Source organism: Saccoglossus kowalevskii, chromosome 12 (assembly GCF_978046115.1).
Source record: "Saccoglossus kowalevskii chromosome 12, keSacKowa6.1, whole genome shotgun sequence".
NCBI lineage: Eukaryota > Metazoa > Hemichordata > Enteropneusta > Harrimaniidae > Saccoglossus > Saccoglossus kowalevskii.
In genome coordinates this window covers 4,544,403-4,562,797 of record NC_140652.1, presented here as the reverse complement: position 1 = coordinate 4,562,797, position 18,395 = coordinate 4,544,403, and the positions used below count along the sequence as shown (strand labels likewise).

General features: G+C 35.5%; 1 protein-coding gene across 1 annotated transcript; it reads right to left on the bottom strand.

Moving 5' to 3' along the window:
• Positions 1-1,813: 1,813 nt before the first annotated feature.
• LOC100370588 (E3 ubiquitin-protein ligase TRIM45-like) lies at positions 1,814-4,048 on the bottom strand. Its single transcript, XM_085506309.1, has one exon. It carries the CDS (start codon positions 4,046-4,048, stop codon positions 1,814-1,816), a length of 2,235 nt encoding a protein of 744 aa, XP_085362435.1.
• Positions 4,049-18,395: the final 14,347 nt, after the last annotated feature.

The following is an 18,395-nucleotide window of genomic DNA, read 5'->3' as shown; positions in this document are numbered from 1 at the left end:
ATCTAGGGGTAACATTTAATACAAATGGGGCAATGAACATGACCATGGAAAGATTGGTAGATAAAGCAAAAAAAGCTGATGCAGCAACCAAACCAGTATTAACATCAAACAAGTTAAACATGCTTTTACAATTGAAATTATTTGAGGGCATCCAGACACCAATTTTAACTTATGCTTCAGAAATTTGGGGAATCAATAGCAGACCAGAGTACTGGGACAAAACGTGTACAGAAAAACACCATTTAATGTTCTGTAGACGATTATTAAATGTTAATAACAGAACAAGTAACATTGGTAGTAGAATGGAAATTGGACGACTACCATTACTAGCAAAAATACAACTGAATGCAATCATATACTACCAAAATATTAAGAATGGCCCAATCAGTCTAGTATATGATGCAATAAAAGATCAACAACAAAACAAATATAATGACACATGGTTAATGAATCTGCATAAAATAAAACTGCTGTATGATATTAAGAATTTAGAAACAATTAAAAAAGACCAGTTTAAACAAAAAGTGAATGAATATTACAATTATAAATGGAACCAAGATAATCAAAGACCAGATTCAAAACTAAGAACTTATACATTACTGAAGAAAAATATAAATACTGAACCATACATTAAAATCCTGCATAATAAAGAAAACATTGGTCTATTAGCAAAATTGAGACTAAGTGCCCATAAACTAAACATCGAGATGGGAAGGCACAAAAGACCAAAAATAAAAACAGAAGACAGAAAATGTAGTAAATGCAACCTACTTGAGGATGAAATTCATTACATCACAAAATGTGAACTTTACACAGATGAAAGAGAGTTGTTATATTCACATTTTTCAAAGAAAATTAACAATTTTCAACACTGTACAAACAAAGAAAAATTCATTCATATATTGAATACAAACAACAAATATTTACTAACAGAGCTTATCAAATTTATAAAAACAGCAAATACCATTAGAGAAAACCAACTAATGGGTCATTAATATTTTTTTTTACATTATTTCATGTAACTGTATTGTAGTAGATTTTAGATATCTAACTTGTTATGTTTATTTTAACACCTTTATTGCATTTCATAAACCAAAATAGATATGCAATTCATTCTATAAGGTTGTAATAAAGAATTATCTTATCTTATCTTATATACAAGATATGGCGGGCAAGAAATTAGGTTCAATAATATCAAGATTTGGTTGAAAATTATTAAGTTTGAAATTGGAATACAAGTTTTTAGCAAATGAATATTTATTGACTGGGATTACATCAGACATTTCCTCATATATCTAACAAAATTAGATGATAAAAATAACATTAAAATTTTATGGGTAAAAAAAAGAAGCTAACATTTGGGTGCTGAATAACTACTGATCAAAATTAAAGGGGGCAACATAAATTTTGGCATGAACAGAAATTTATCCTAAATAACATCGGATTACTTCACTGTTGTAATGCCAGATCTTGAATAGTAATTGTTATTAGCCATGTAAATATATCCATTGCTGTCTGTACATGCATTTATTCCTTAGTTTAACCATTTTTTCAACTACATCTTGATAATCCTTGTTACGTTAATCAACAAATCATTGTTCAACAGTAACAGCAAATGATAATGAAAGATAACAATAACACTCTTTACACAGTACGAAAATACAAAATCACTTCAGATTAGTTAACAGGATTCAGATCATTATTTGTATATATATATATATATATACACACACCGGTATATCTAATATATATATATTCGTAGATGGACCTCATCGTCTACCATTACCGCTAAATTCACTATTTCAACATGCAATTATTGTGCAAAGATCCGAAGACATTTGTTATTTTTATCCACTACAACCACTCTATAAGGCATGTCATCAGTGACTGCTATATCGTGTGGTACATTCAATCCATCAGTGTCCTTATCAATACGACAGATGAAATGACCACTCCTATCAAACTTCTGAACCTTATTATTATTATTACATACATACACATATCCATTTTTATCAGTAGCTATGCCACGTGGTTTGTAAATCTGACCATCACCTTGACCTTGACAATTGAATGAATACATATACTTATTATCTGTATTGAAGACTTGTATGCGGTTATTGCCATAGTCAGATACAAACAACATTCCTTGATTGTCAAACGCCATAGAATATATTCCTTTAAATTGTCCTGGATTAGTTCCATATCCTCCAAATGATTTGACATGATATCCATCTGATGTGTATGTTCTTATCCAGTGACCATCTTTATCTGTATTTTGATGAGGTTTTAAATCCCAGTCAGATACAAATATCATGTCATCAATAGATCTGACAGCAATGTACGCAGGATTCTTCATGTTTTCACTGAATACTTTAATTACTTTACCATTCATATCACTAATAACAACTTGTTTTTTAATAAAGTCTGTAACTAAGTATTTGTCATTAAATATGCAAACACTGCGTGGATTATATTGTTCAATGTTTATAGTATTCTTATAGCCTCCATACCTGTCTGTGACAACTAGTCTGGCATGGCCCTTATCAGCTGTAACAATATCGCCATTCTTATGTATTGCTATGTTACGAGGAAGTGAATAACACCCAACCTCACTGCCTTCTTTACCAATGGTATTCACTAATCCCTTTATAACGTGGAACTCTGTAGGTGTTCCTGGTATTGGTTGATTGTCTATTGTTACTGACACTTTATATTTCCCATCTATTTCTCCATGTACTATCACTGTGTGTGTTCCATCATTGTTATCCTGTACTTTGATATCTTCACATGAACCATCTGGCTTTGTAACGCTAGCTTCAACCACCTGGCTTGAAACGACTTTTTGTCTTTGGTAATCTCTTGTTGTTACAACTAAATTAGCAGTGTCACCTTTGATCAGTTGTTGCGGGATATTCTCAATGCTACAGTTTTGATGAAATGGATTTGCTGTCAACATTCCTATCGTAGTATGCACTGAATCAGGTTTAAATATAACAATATCAGGGACAATTTGAGGCTCAGCTACCACATTCATCAGTCCATCTATTTGGATTTGATAATTTGTTTTAACATTTAAGAGCTGACCAGGACTCCCATGATGCATCAGTGTGTCTAAGTAACTCAAAGTGCTGACTATGTTCCCAAGTTTCATCTCCAGATCATCAACCTTAATTTCCATATGTTTCACTCTAGCCGAGCACTCCATCTTCAACTCATCGATCAGTCGCAACTTTTCAACCTCAGTTTTGTCCATCTTTTTCCTCAGATCAGCAAGGATTTCATCAGTTTTCGTGTTTATTTTTGCTTCTTCTTCTGCAAAACATGTGTTTAACTTCTCAGAAGCTGTCTTTGCTGATATTTTACTTGTCTCAACTTCGTCTGCTTTCACTTTTAACCTCTCGATCATCTCTTTCAATTCTTCAGCATACTCTTGTGCCGCATCTTTAATATATCTGTGTTGGTGTTCAGGAACTCTATGATCTATGATTGTACACTCCATACAAATAGGTGTCTTGCAAGTATCACAGTAGAATTTCAACTGGTTTTCTTTATGGTCACTGCAGTACTCTACTGGTTGTAAAGAAAACAGCTTCTCTTTAGCTGTTTTATATTCATCAATTGGTAACACATGATGAGACGCTGTTGATTTCGACCTTTGATGGGCTTTAGAGCAGAATTTACAGAGATACTCTTTGCATTCAATGCAAGTGAAAGAGACTTCATTTTCTTCACAGAGATCACACACCGTGGGTGTTACAGTCTCCACCTTCGAGGACACTTTGTCGAGAAGTGAGTTCATGAAAAAGTTAGACTGAAGGTTGCTGATGGGTTCTTTTATTGGTTTGCTACATGTTGGGCAAATCAATAACATCTGTGCTTGCTTCTCAGTGAGTTGTACAAGGCATTTCTTGCAGAATGTATGATGGCATGGTAGTATCTTTGGTTCTGAATATCGCTCTAAACAAATAGCACAACACAAAAATTCTTCTCTAATCTCAGTTAGAATATCCTCAGTAATTAATACGTCGGAGGCAGCAGCAGCAGCCATGGTTAATTAATTTTAGTTCAGGATCTGAAATAGAAATATACAAATTTACAATTAGAAATAATATTGTGTGCATAAATTATTAATATCCAATAAATTGAAAACCTGTGTTTTGAGATGTGAACACTGAACCTACATACTGAATAACTATATTAGGTAGTTTAAACTATATTGATTGGTGGTGTATGTCTTTGGTTGCTGTTGAACATGCCCCAATTTCCAAATAGAAAACGCTATAGATGTCCTAGAACATTCATTATGCAATGTGTAAATGAGTACATTGGGAAATGTGTAGTCATTGTTCTCATACAATTTACATACTGAAATTGCGACAAGTGTACCCATTTGCATAATGATAAACTTAAAAATGAAAAAAAGCTTAGAAAGAACTCCCATGTGCTGAGAGTATTGGAGACACATTGTCACAGTGTAAGGCCTGCTTATCGCAATTGAGAGGGCCACCCACAGAACTCACACTGGACAGGGGTTCTTTCACTGCTAGTATGGGGTAGACAAGACAATAGTACTGGAAATGAAATACACATACACCAAAATATCAAGTTAAAGCTCCTGGCTTTAACACCTCTCAAAATAATTACAAGAAATAAAGCACAGAAAGATACAATGAATAAAGTCACTAAAATAGGGGATTGCTTGGGGAAGTGTGCCTTGGTGATAACTCACAGTTCCATATTATTGGACGACAGTCAATGGCTTCTGCAACACAACAACGGAGAAATACAGGAGTCTTGCTTGCAGAGGAACGCTGGTATTCTGGAGGGCACCACTGGAAGCAGGAGATCGCAGAGCAGTTCATACAAGTCTCACAGAATGATGGTTGTAGCCTGTAATATCGTATCGTAGCAGAACACACAGGAAAGCAAGTTGAAGTGACGGACACCAAGTTGAAATGATCAACCCCAAACTGTCCTCAGTCTGTCCAATTTATAGGCAGTGACACCACCTTGGTTTCCACATGGGCCAATCAGAATGTAGTCTTGCTAGCAGGTGCATCATGTCGGCAACTCAGTAGATCATAAACATCCTTTGTTATTCAAATAACAGCACACCTGGTAGATTCCAATTATCCTTCCAAAGTTGTAAACACCCTTTGTTATGTAAATTACAAGCACACCTGTTAGAACCTACTGTCCTTCCAGAGTTGAAAATAAGTATGACCTGTTGATCACCTTTATGACAGTTATCACAATGCACACCGTTTCTTCCCATGATTCCATGCACACTTCCATTTACAGGGTTTGAGGTAATATGACAAAAATATGAAATAAAGGATGCTGACACACATTATGAACAGATTTGAGCGTAAAACTAATGAGGTCTGCGCAAAGTAACAGTCCATCTATGTACCAAGTTTTATTGAAATGCGATTAGAACCAAAAAATTATGAATTATTATGCTAATTAGAAATTAATATGAACAGATTTTAACCCCAAACTAATCAGGTTTGTACATTTTCCTAGAGCATCTTTGTACTAAGTTTCATTGAAATAGAATAATTAGTACTTTAGATATCAGTGTGATAACTTAGAATTGATTAATTATGCAAATTAAGTAATTAATATCTACAGATTTTAACCCACAGTTAATCAGGTCTGTCTATTGTCCTACAGCATCCATGTAGAAAGTTTTATTGAAATGTGATGATCAGTACTTGAGATATCAGTGTGAAAGTTGAACATTGATAATTAAGCAAATTAGGTAATTAATATACATAAATATTTACCGAAAACTAATTGGGTCCCTGCATAGTTCTAGATTCATTGAAATGTGATGATTAGTACTTGAGATATCAGTGGAAAAGCTGAAAATTAATTAATTAATTATGCAAATTAGGTAATTAATATGCACAATTATTTACCCTGAAACTAATCAGGTCTCTGCATGGTCCTTGAGTATCTATGTACCAAGTTTCATTAGAATGTAATGCTTACAACTTGAAATATCAAAAGCTGAAAATTAATTAATTAGGTAATTAATATGTACTGATATTACCCTGAAAACTATCAGGTCTGTGCAGTGTCCTAGACATCTATGTACGAAGATTATTGCTCTACAGTCAAAGTCGCCATCTTTGTTTATATTAGACCCATATATCTCGGGCATATGTGGCACGACTACTGCCCGTTAATATATTGACATAGAAACGTAAAGGCCTCCTGTGACCTTTGTGCCGCAAAGTAGTTTACAGTCTACAGAGCAGGCACATGTTTGTTTGGCGTTTTCGTCACTCTTATTTCCATGGGTATACATAGTTTTTAGTCACAGTTTTAAAATAAACTGGCTGTCAGGTGTTCGTATGATTTTTAACGGCAACTAAAACGAAAAGGTGAATTTAGACTAAACATATAGACCAACGCATACACACCTCTATACATTGCTGCAGTTTAGCAGCTCTTATTGGCCGCTTAAGCTATTTTGATATTACGTTGCGGCCATATAGCTGCAGATCGCGTCCATTGAGAACCGCACAGTTCGCCGCCCCGGGATCCCGGGGCGCACGCTATTTTTGATGTTATCGAACGATTTCAATGAAATTTAAAACGAATAAAAGTTATCCTTGCAAACACAAACATCTTAGGTATCTACTGACCGAAAATGAAGGACTATTTCTTCTTGAAAAGTATATATTTCTGTGTATAATTAGACCGAACGTAATTTAATCGATTGAACGACGGATTTCAAGATGACCTCTGTCATGTGACCTGATGACGTGACAATGACGAATCATGCGCAGTTGACATTTTAACTGAAAATTGAGAATGGCAGGTTCTTGCATTCATTGTGGAGATGAGTTCCAGAAGAAAGTTAAAGGGTATCGCAGGCAATCCATTGCATCTAGACTTAAAACCTCAGAAACTGTTGACAATGCATTAGTGAATGTTCTAAAGCTGAAACCCATTACTCCGTTGGCTTGTTGTCTCTTTCCGCATAATATTGAGGAGCATTGGTGGTAAAATATACATCATACTTTTGCCATACCCTGTTGGTAATATGGCCAATGTCAGTATATTATTTAAAATACAAGTAGTACCTTCTACTTGTTGAGCTTTTAGGTCAAATTTAAAAATATCTTTCAGATTCTGGTCAAAAGACTCAACAATTTTGTCCTTTGTGAATGCCATGCTGTCTGCTGTCTGCTCCTGTCACTTGTAACACTCTTTGGCAAGTTACAAGATTATTTTTAGATTTTTCACAATATATAAATAAAACTGCTTGAAAAAAATATTTTTAATAATGTACTTTATTTGATTTGATTTTTTCAAAAAAAGATGAGTCACTTAATGGTGAAATGAAATTAAAATTATAAAAAGCCGTCTGCCGTTGTTTCGTCACATGAAGCGCTGTCCCAGACAGGCGCCGATGGCCGTCTGCTGTAGTCACGTGATTACACTCGTCACTAAAAGAGCCAAGTCACGTGATAGAGGTCGGCTTCAAAATGGCGGCGTTCAATCGGAGGTTTCACTTCGGCACAGTTTTAACGTGAAATAGTCTCATTTACACGGGCAAATTTGCTTAAAGCTTGCTGTAATCAGTAACAGATATATTTGTGAGAACATATTTGTCTATTTTTTCCTGCAAGTCGAGGTAATTTTATTACAATCACAATTTTAATGATACATAACTGGCATATTTAAAAATCTGTGCATTTCTTTAGGGAAGGGAACTGCAGCTCGCAAGGTATACCACGACCAAGAGAGCTGCATAAACTGCAGCAACTCTATACACATCTCAAAATGGCCACCAGATGTTCCATGTAACACGTTACGATTCTTGGAATTCATGACAGACAATGAATAGAAATCGTAATCATTAGACATTATATTCACACAATCTGGTATAATCAGTTAGTAATAGTAGTGTGACAGAATTATGGCAGAGACAGGCATCGTGTCACACTGTCCTTGGCAACACATAGCTAATGCATATAACATACAGTTGTTGTCCATCATCCATGCCTGGTGCACGCAGTACACATCGCAGGGCACGGATCTAGAAGCCGTACCTACACACGAATTGGTGACGTCACAAAATACATGACCTTCAATCGGGGTCGTTTCCTCGGTATATACGAATTGGTATATACAAATTACAATAAAGATACTTAAGACATTACACATAAGGTAAAATAAATCATGTGACAATATAATGATAATAACGGTAATAAATCCTAGCTTAACAGTTGAACAGAACGATCATATAGTCAGTCGGGTGACGCCGAGGGTCACGCACTTGTTGCAAAATGGCCGTGTGGTTGAAACTGGGTCATGGCGTGACGGGCGAGGAAGACATCATTAAACACTCTCAAAATCACAATAAAACGGGGAAGTGGTTGCATATTACGGCGTAGCCAACATGGGAAATAAAAAAAACGCCCATTACAAACGACATGGGTTCGAATTACACGATATACACACTCACCAGAACCGAAGCAATCAGAAACGAGCAATCGTTTTGGCTTTTCCGTTCAACTCATCGGAACACTGGAGTAGTTAGAAAAATGAACACCACTTAACGACCAACGTCGTGGCGTGGTACACAAGCGTGCCATCAAAATAAAACAAAATTAGCTTGAAAAGACAGTGGGTTCGAGTCCCGCTCAGAGCTACCGTAAAAACGTAAATCAAATAAACTGAAATCTCTCAAACCGTAAACAAGTAAGCAAAGAACGTCGCGAATAAATAATAAACCTCACAAAACTCCACCGTACAAAACTGAATGAATAAATAATAAAATAACTTACTTACGTCTTAAACTGGACGACGAGCAATTTGTTCAACAGTTTCCAGTCACAAGAGTCACAAGACCCAAGTCAAGGTAAGTTTTGTTAAAGTGTCGATGGCGTTCCCTATATTGCGAAAACAATTCAGGCAACAGACGAATATCTTCTGTGGTGTTGTGGAATTTATACTGTGTCTGCGGAATTGTTGATTGAGGGTTCGAAGCCAGCTGTTAACATTTTGTTAGAAAGTTTCACAATTAAATCAAATATCCAATGATACCAGTATATTTATTTCATTATTTTAACAACTTGCAATGGTGTTAGTTGGTCAAACACGAGTTCTTACACCCAAATATGTATCAAATATTTATCCACACATTTATTCTCTCAATTTAACAACCTTGTAGAGGTGGAAATTACTTAAACAACAGGTATTTACTCACAAATATAATGGTCAATATTTGTCCATACATTCATTCTGTCAATTTAAGAACTTGTAATTGTTGGAATTAATCAAATGAGAGTTGTCTATACCAAAATATTTGTCTGCACATTTATTCTCTCAATTTAACAACTTGTAATGGTGTAAAATAATTAAACGAGAGCTGTCTACACCAAAATAAGTCTAAAATATTTGTCCACACATTTATTCTCTCAATTTAACAACTTGTAATGGTGTAAAATTATTAAATGAGAGCTGTCTACACCAAAATAAGTCTAAAATATTTGTCCACACATTTATTCTCTCAATTTAACAACTTGTATTTGTGGGAATTAATCAAACGCGAGTTGTTCACACCAAAATAAGTATTAAATATTTGTTGAGAAATTTATTGTCTCAATTTAACAACTTGTAATGGTGTAAAATAATTAAACGAGTTGTCTACATCAAAATTAATCTCAAATATTTGTCCACACATTTATTGTCACAATTTAACCACTTGTTAATAGTGGAAATTACTTAAACGCGACTTGTTTAATCAGTTGACATCAATGCAACTTACCCGCAGACAGTGCACAACAGAGTATCATTATTGCGCAAATATAAACAGGAACGTGTCTTGGCATTAGGGTTAGGGTCGGGTCAGGTATGGGCAACGGAATTATTAACAGGAACATGTCTTGGCATTAAGGTTAGGGTCGGGTCAGGTATGGGCAACGGAATTATTAACAGGAACGTGTCTTGGCATTAGGGTTAGGGTCGGGTCAGGTATAGGCAACGCAAATGGCAAACACCCAATTGGCAAAATGTACTCTAACGGGTTATGCCATGTATATAGTTTACACAAGTAAAAACACAAAATTGCCAATTTTTTGGACAATTGTAACTCAATAATAGAAATATGTTGTATTTCTATATATATACACACTATATACTCTTATCAATTGCAAAGACAACCAGTCAATCCATCGTGGTCTTGTGGGTCAGTTCTCTACATAGTGATCAGGAGGAGCCAGGTTCAATTCCCTTGCCTGCCCATCTTTTTCTCGCAAACACTATTTGGCAATAGAGCTAAATATGACAACAAATTATTCAATTTGCATGACTACCCACATAGCTCAGTTGAAAACATAAACAGCGGATTCAAAAACTCAAGTCAGAAAAACAGAACACAAGAATACTACCTCACATGGAAGCCAGTCGAAGTCGACGAAGAACGAACACAGTTGACAGCTGTAGGTCACGTGCAACAACAGACACGAGGAGCATGGCTGCTCTCCAAATGGGTCCCTTCTTTTGTATTGACCCCCTAATGATTACTGATCCCCCTTTCTAACTCTTCCCCCAAAAATAATATATCGCCCCTTTTAAAATGTATTGACCCACAAATTAATGAATATTCATGAGCACAGAAACTGCTACGTCATGAATAAATTAGCATAATTAAAAAAATTGCATAAAGTGTAGGTACGTCTTCTGGAGTCCTGCCCAATATATTTTCATGATGTGCGTTATTTGGAGCTCTCTGACCTACCTTTTTTAATTCAACAACTTGTATAAGTTCGTGTATCAGCAATGTCTTGGTCATGAATAAACTAAGTCAACACGATTGACCTTTGACCGAGTTCAGGGTAACTTTGGTGAACGTATATTGATCACGTGACTGGGCATAGTTGTGTAATAAATTCTGACCGTCAGTGCACTTTATATAAACACAAACTTATATTTATTGAATAATTCAAAAATTATGCATGAAGCTGGTGTATTAAAAGGACATACAATTGATAGTTATCCGATATTATTTCAGTCTAGCTGTGGAATCATAGCCCTATGTTGCCGACCAGGCATTATTTACGTGACTGACTCTGGCCGGCACATCTATGTTCGACGTACAACAACAAAATTAAAAAGACGTCCAAATGAAATTGATAGGGCGAAATTCGATTGTAGGTCGCAATAAAGAGCTACGGAACCGCAGCTAATTTCAGTCATGAATACACAATTGAAACATAAAATACACAGTATACGGTATACAATACATTTTTATTATGAATGTTTGAAATTTGTCCGTATTCGTTGAAATTGTATTCATAAATTATACAGTATCATAACTGGTTGAACGATAATTTTATTTATGTAATGCTACCTTTGGAAACATACGGTGGCCCGAGCTGCAGTTCTGTAGCTCACTTGGTTTTGCTGTCCGAGTCGGTTATTTCGTTCGTCGTGGTGTTAACGCGAAACCATGGAGCTATAGTTCCATCCTGTGCGAGTTACCCTATTTTACCGACCTGAAATCAGGTGTGGTGGGTAAGTTTATATCGCAAAACTAGGCGTTGAGGTGTTCTTTTCGTCATATAAAACGAACTGACTAAACATGCGGAATTGTTATTGAAACGGACATCGATCGCGTTGTGTTTTTTCGAGTTGAACAGACGTGAGGTATAATTGAAACTTGTTTTATTTGTATTCAACATGAACATCAATACGTTGTACGGCAAATACTTCTTGATATAAAATATGGATCGCTAAATAATAGTTCCATGAGGAGTTGACATCGTAGAGAGCATAGAAAGGAGGGTGTGCATAACCAGCATCAAGTTGCGAAGCTACCATAGGAGGAATTACAGCGACGGCCTGAATCGGACTTCTCACGACAGCGCTTTGCCTGGTTAACATAATTGTCAACGTTAGAGCGGCATTTGTCTTGGTGACAGCTAATCGGAGAAATAACAAACACGTGTTTGTACTTTAAAATATATATCATGCCAAAACGTTCCGAAATAAAACAACGCTAATGATTGGCGCATACAAACGAAACGTAACACTGTCATTTCATATTAGGAGTGACACGCGACTAACACGAGGCAGAACTTTGGTGGGAATTTTTGGGCGGTAAGCAGACAGGTACCGCGAGAACGCAATGGAAAACAATGTAGCAAACGCTTGGATATAGCGTCACGGTTTCTACAGAAACCGATATAGTTTCTCAGGGTCCAACTCGTGGTTATCAAAATAATGTCTGAAATTACAAACTAATATAGAACACATCATAAAGAAAGTAAAAATTTGTTCATGTTAGATAACTGCGCGCGACATCAGGTTGGGCCGTAACAGCCGTTTTTTCATTATTTTCACCTCAAGTTTCTATGTTTCTACTGTCGATGGGTCCGGCAGAAAAATACAGTGAAATCCCCGTGTTTGCCGCCATCTTGAATAAATTATTGTGACGTCATGAGGCGTCACAGTTTTCCCATTTCACGCGGTTTTCTTCGTGAAACGACCAATCTCGGACCATCGCCCTCAAAATAATTGATGAAATAGTTTCGGGACCCATAGACAGTAGAAAGGTAGATACTGGAGGTGAAAATACCGGCTATTACGGCCCGACCTGAAATCAGTATCAATCAGTAAAATAGGGTAACTCGCATACAAATGTTGGATGGAACTTTAGCTATCTGGTTCGCGTTAACACCACGACGAAAGAAATAACCGACAGCGAAACCAAGCGAGCCACAGAACTGCAGCTAACGGTGCCCACAAGTGACAACATATATTTAACTCATCGCGGCGAAACTTTATTACTTCAAGGCAAAATTGCCGTTTATTATCGACCAGACAGCAGAAGAACGTGGCGGTCATAAGTCAACTTACGAAAGCCACAAATGCAAACGAATGCAATTTTGAAATATTTCCAAACATTAAATGGCCGCCAATTCGAATAAAGTTCAAATGGTTCTAATAGCCGAGTGGTCAGGTGATCGACCTCTCACAATAGCTAAGATGAATTGAGCGGGATAGTAATTGCATGGGACCTGAGCCAACCAGCTGGTGAAATATTTTTTTTTTTGCTTGAGTTACAAACATGCAAAAGACGTAAAGCATTTTTTGTATATATCATACATGTATAGTAGAAAATCGTAATGATTATTTTGATATGTTAAATTGATAGAAAGCTTTAACATTTGCCCATATTTCCATTGTACAACGATTTTTTGTGGTAGGTTATAATGGATGTAAACAATTAAAACGGCGTGCAAAGTTGTGCAAAGTGAGTGCAAAGTTAGTAGATTTGTGTGTACATGTATATTTGAACTGAATTGTTGTCACATCTAACCATGAAGTTATAAAGCAGGAAAAGTGAATAAAATACAAATGAAAGTCCTTAATATTAGTTGAGTGTCATATGAGCTGACCGCAACTGAGCTGTTCTAAAACAGCCTAAAAGATATGAAAAGCATTTGAAAAGTTGGAAAGTTTTTTTTATATATTTAACCTAAGTCATTGTTACAACGACCCCGCAGTTAGAAATATAGAAAACAATTGCAAATGTGATGGGGAAAGCCGCTTATATTAGCAGATTATACCACTATCAAAGTATAAAATGATAAAAAACTACAAAGTTGTGAAAAGTGATTGAAGAGTTAAAAAAAAATACATAAAAATGTGACCTATGTTGTTATATTATCGAGACCCATCGTTAAAAGTTCGAAAAAGTGAATAAATATGTCGTAAATGGCCGTTTATTATCGACCAGACTGCGAAGAACGTGGAATTCATAGGTCAACTTACGAAAGCAACAAACGCAAACGAATGCAATTATGAAACATTCCCAAACATCAAATGGCCGCTAATAGGAATAAAGTTGTATATTTATTGTAATGTCACACATTTATAGTAGAAACTCGTAATGATTATTTTGATATTTTAAGTTTATAGAAAGTTTTAAAATTTGCCCATATTTTCATTGTACAACGAGTTTTTGAAACGGCGTGCAAAGTTAGTGCAAAGTTGGGCGATTTTTGTGTATCTTTGAACTGAACTGTTGTCATATCTAACCGTGAAGTTATAAAGCAGAAAATGTAAATAATATACAAGTGAAAGTCCCGCATATTAGTTGAGTGCCATATGAGCTGACCGCAACATGTTCTAAAACAGCCTAAGAAATATGAAAAACATTTGAAAAGTTGGTAGGTTTTTTTTAATATATTTAACCTAAGTCATTGTTGCTACGACCCCGCAGTTAAAAAAATAAAAGACAATTGCAAATGTGTTGGGAAAGCCGCTTCAGGGACAACCAAGTGACTGAACGTCATGACCCGAAACTCTACAGGCATTTACTTGACAGACAATACATAGATGTACATTTGACCGAGAGTTGAATTAGAATTATTGTTCACTTCGTTACGTAGCGTACGTTGAACAAAGATAAAATTCACCATTTTTGTCAAATGCAAAAAATGGCCTACTTTCAGGGACAACCACATGACTGAACGTCATGACCTGAAACTCTGCAAGCATTCATTTGATAGACAATACATAGATTCACCTTTGATAATAAGTTGAATTAGAAATATATTTTACTTCGTCATGTAGCGTACTTTGAGCATGGCTAAAGTTCACAATTTTCGCCAAACACAAAAAGTGGCCTACTTTAAGGGACAACCAAACAATATACCAAATTTTGCAACAATGCATTTGATAGTTATTATAATGATCTATATATGGTACAAGTTTCAAGCCAAAAAAAAATACCAGAGCGGCACTCATAGCGTTACAAAGTTGGGCCAAAAATTTTTTTTTTTAATGAAGCTTGAAACATCTAATCGTTTTCAGGCTGCCCAAGAACTAAAATGTACGTCTTTGGAAATTTCACAAAAATTTTGAAAAAGCAAAATGTTGGTCTATTCAGATCTTGTTTTGGTTTTATGATAGGTTTAAAGGTGTTGCCGAGACAGTGCCGTAAAATATGCTGATTTCCGTGTTTTTGAGATGCGAAAATTTGGGAAAATGGCAATGTGTGTGGCCGCTCGTTTTACAGTCTTATTCGGATTCGTAAGTACGATTCTCGATTTACTCAACAATCAGACGAATAAATTCATGTTAATGTTCTTATTGTTGAAGAACTTCTTAGTGTAAACATGAAAGGAAAGCCGCCTCAAAATCGTCGGGGAGTAGACCTGTTTGCAAGCATTATTACAAAATATCATGCCAGTGCCCTGAACAATGTTTTAAATGACTTATTCGCACTTGTTAATAATCGAAGATGTATATTCGTCTGAACTATCATAAAACAAAAGCAAAAACTTAGAATTAAAAGTATATCAGCAAAATAATAAATACGAGTAGAGAATCATGTTGCTGTATTTAAATGTGAAACAATTTCATCCCCGTATCGATGTTGCTCGTTTTATACACACCTGTTACGGTGACTCCAGGTCAACCAGGCTTTTGAACGCCTTTATTTCATAAGACAACCTACCTTGCCCCATGTGGTACAACATGGTACTTATATGGGTTAGCAATATATAGATATACGTACGGACATGCATGATAGTCACTTACTTTTTAAGACAGAAAAGAGAGTTTTAAAAATATCTTCTTTGTCCCAACTCACAGACAACATTTTGGAAAAATATTTAGCTATATCTTTGCTTACTTTGAGCTCTCTTTCAAGCTGTCCTACCGTCCGATTTGTTCACGCAATATGCGTAAGCACACACACGATGAATGGGCAAACGTTATCAATTCGGGAACAGGGAATTTAATTGTGGGATTTTCAATAAATTGCTTTATTTATAGATTTATGCTATAATATACTCGACTCATACGAATACAGTATACTGTAAATGCAGTTATTTAGTATGGTGTCGCCAGGGTTATTGACTGTCTGGACGATTAAGTGTAGTAGTGTAATAAGTTCATATTACGCACAATGAGTTACTATGGAGACGGAGTTTTAATATAACTGTAATTTTAGTATATCGTTGTAGCCAGATGTTAGGAAATTTTGAAGTATTTTTGGGGTACTCACTTTCATGTTAGAACAGACCAGGCAGCACTGAAGTGACAACAACTAATGGATCAGGTTGTCCACTAGTTTGAAGTCCCTTGGTACTAGATTCGATGGTTGAACTTAGAGCTACTCGTTCCACTAGAATGCTGATGGAATGTCACGAAAGGCAGTTGAGTGGAAAATAATGAAATAGAAAAGAATTAACAGAAATGAAATGAAATAGAAAGATCCAGATTGTCCAATACAGGTCAGTACTCCACATTATTTTATTTTTTCGAAATGTAGTTCATAACACACTGTTTCAATACCGCAAGTTTTTGTTCCAATTCAGCGGAAGATGTTTCATTTCATTAGCATGTGAACTTGTAGAGCGGTAAGTAGTCTAATAGCAACAATTAAAATAAAAGGCTGTTCATGAAACTGAGTCACTTTAAGTAATCCAGTGTGTCAGTTATGGACATTAAAAGAACAGATTGGATTAGCTGTCATGCAAGCTAGTAGTGTTGAACCAGTTTCTAATGCACTACCGCAATCCGGTGGTAATAATGAATATTAGGCTGAAGAAATGTATGTTTATAGGCAGACACAAAAATAAAACTGACAGTGGTTGCTCGAAAGTTACAGGGTAGAGTATTTATTGGCAAGTATGTTCTTCATGAACAGAAAAAGGAGGTCAGAGGTATACATGATGAACTGTATAGTCATTTAATGATCAACAAGAAGTGCAACTTACTCATAGAGATATCATATAGATAATTGAGCATACATAGATGTAGTCCATTGTCTGAAATGGGGGGTGTTGGGTTTACCAGGTGTGAGATAGGCATAGCGAATACGTTTTAAAGAATGAATATAAATGATTTACAGATACTGGATGTAACATAATGGTGAGTTAACTATTAATAAATTGGTTATACCAGACAAGTATAAACCAATAAATCCCAAATAGCAGCTTGATTTCCACAGAGCTAATGTACTGCACTATTTGCCATTGTATCTGAAGCACAGACATCACAATTGAATTCTCAGAAATGTAACCTTTAATTTTGATTTTGTGAAGATTTCATCAATTTTGTTGACACACATGAATATTTTTTAACTCTTCCATTAATCATTGTTAAATATTTTTTTCTTTTTGAATAAAATTATATTTTCGATTTCTTGCGAAGTCAAAGCCCTGACAGGTTTGATACTTGTTTGGAAGACTGGAACTCATTCTCGCGATGATATTGTTTCTATTTCTTCCAGCCCAATGTGTCTAATATAGTTGTGTTCTTATTGGACAGCGGAACTCTTTCTATCGTCATGTAACGTTTCTGTATAGATTATGTATCTTTATTTTATGCCATGTTTCTATTCTAGACATGAAGGACGCAGTGTTGTCACTGAGTTACATGCATTATTCAGAAAATGGCCATACCTTTGTAAATAACAACTGAAATCGGTTAAAAATTATTTGGGGAATCAAGTAAAGAAACAAATTATAGATTTCATTCAAAATGAGTCAATATTTCGCACCATATAAAGTGCATTCGGAAAGCCTAAACGAATAATGAATAAAATACACGTACATGTGTTCGTATTCTATGACTATATTCAGATTAAGGGTCTACTGTAAATAATGATGAAGTGGATCGTGCTCAACTTGATCATGCACTAAAGAACGTTGTTAAAATTAGAAATATTTTATTAATTTATTATATTGAGACAATAGCAGTAAAACATCACATTTATTGCTTGATTATTAAAAGTGAATCAGGGGCAAATTACTATACTAACTAAAATTGCGACATTAATGATTCGTGCATTATTTTCTCTCAGTTTTATTTTCGCTATTTCATAAGCTTTGACAGTTGTCTACCTGCCCAGTCACTTGAAAATAATTAGCAATACATTTTTTTGAAAATCTTTAATAATAATTTTAACCCATTAATCTTAATTACCAACTCACCGTGTACATAGTAAGAACGTTCACATTGCCTTAATGTTATTCACCAGTAAACGATTTCGTATACTGTTAGCAAACTACGGAATACATTACTAGGCTTAAATACGTCAGAGGAAACATCACATCTAGTAAGGCTACTTAAGAAACGAACATTGTGTATTGACGGCAATGGTCGGGAATGTCCGCATTATCCAAGCGTATAGCCCAGTCGTCACATTTGATATTGCTGAGCTCCCACACCTATGTTTGCTTATTAATGTATTGACTTGCCAATACGTGGTACGATCAACAGACATAACTTTAATTTAGTTCGAGGCATGGACTAAATTAGTTCTAAACAGACTATTGCTGCGCCATCCCGTCTACATCTAATTCATTGTGGATATTTATACGCAACTCAATGAAAGTGCACAACATACTCGC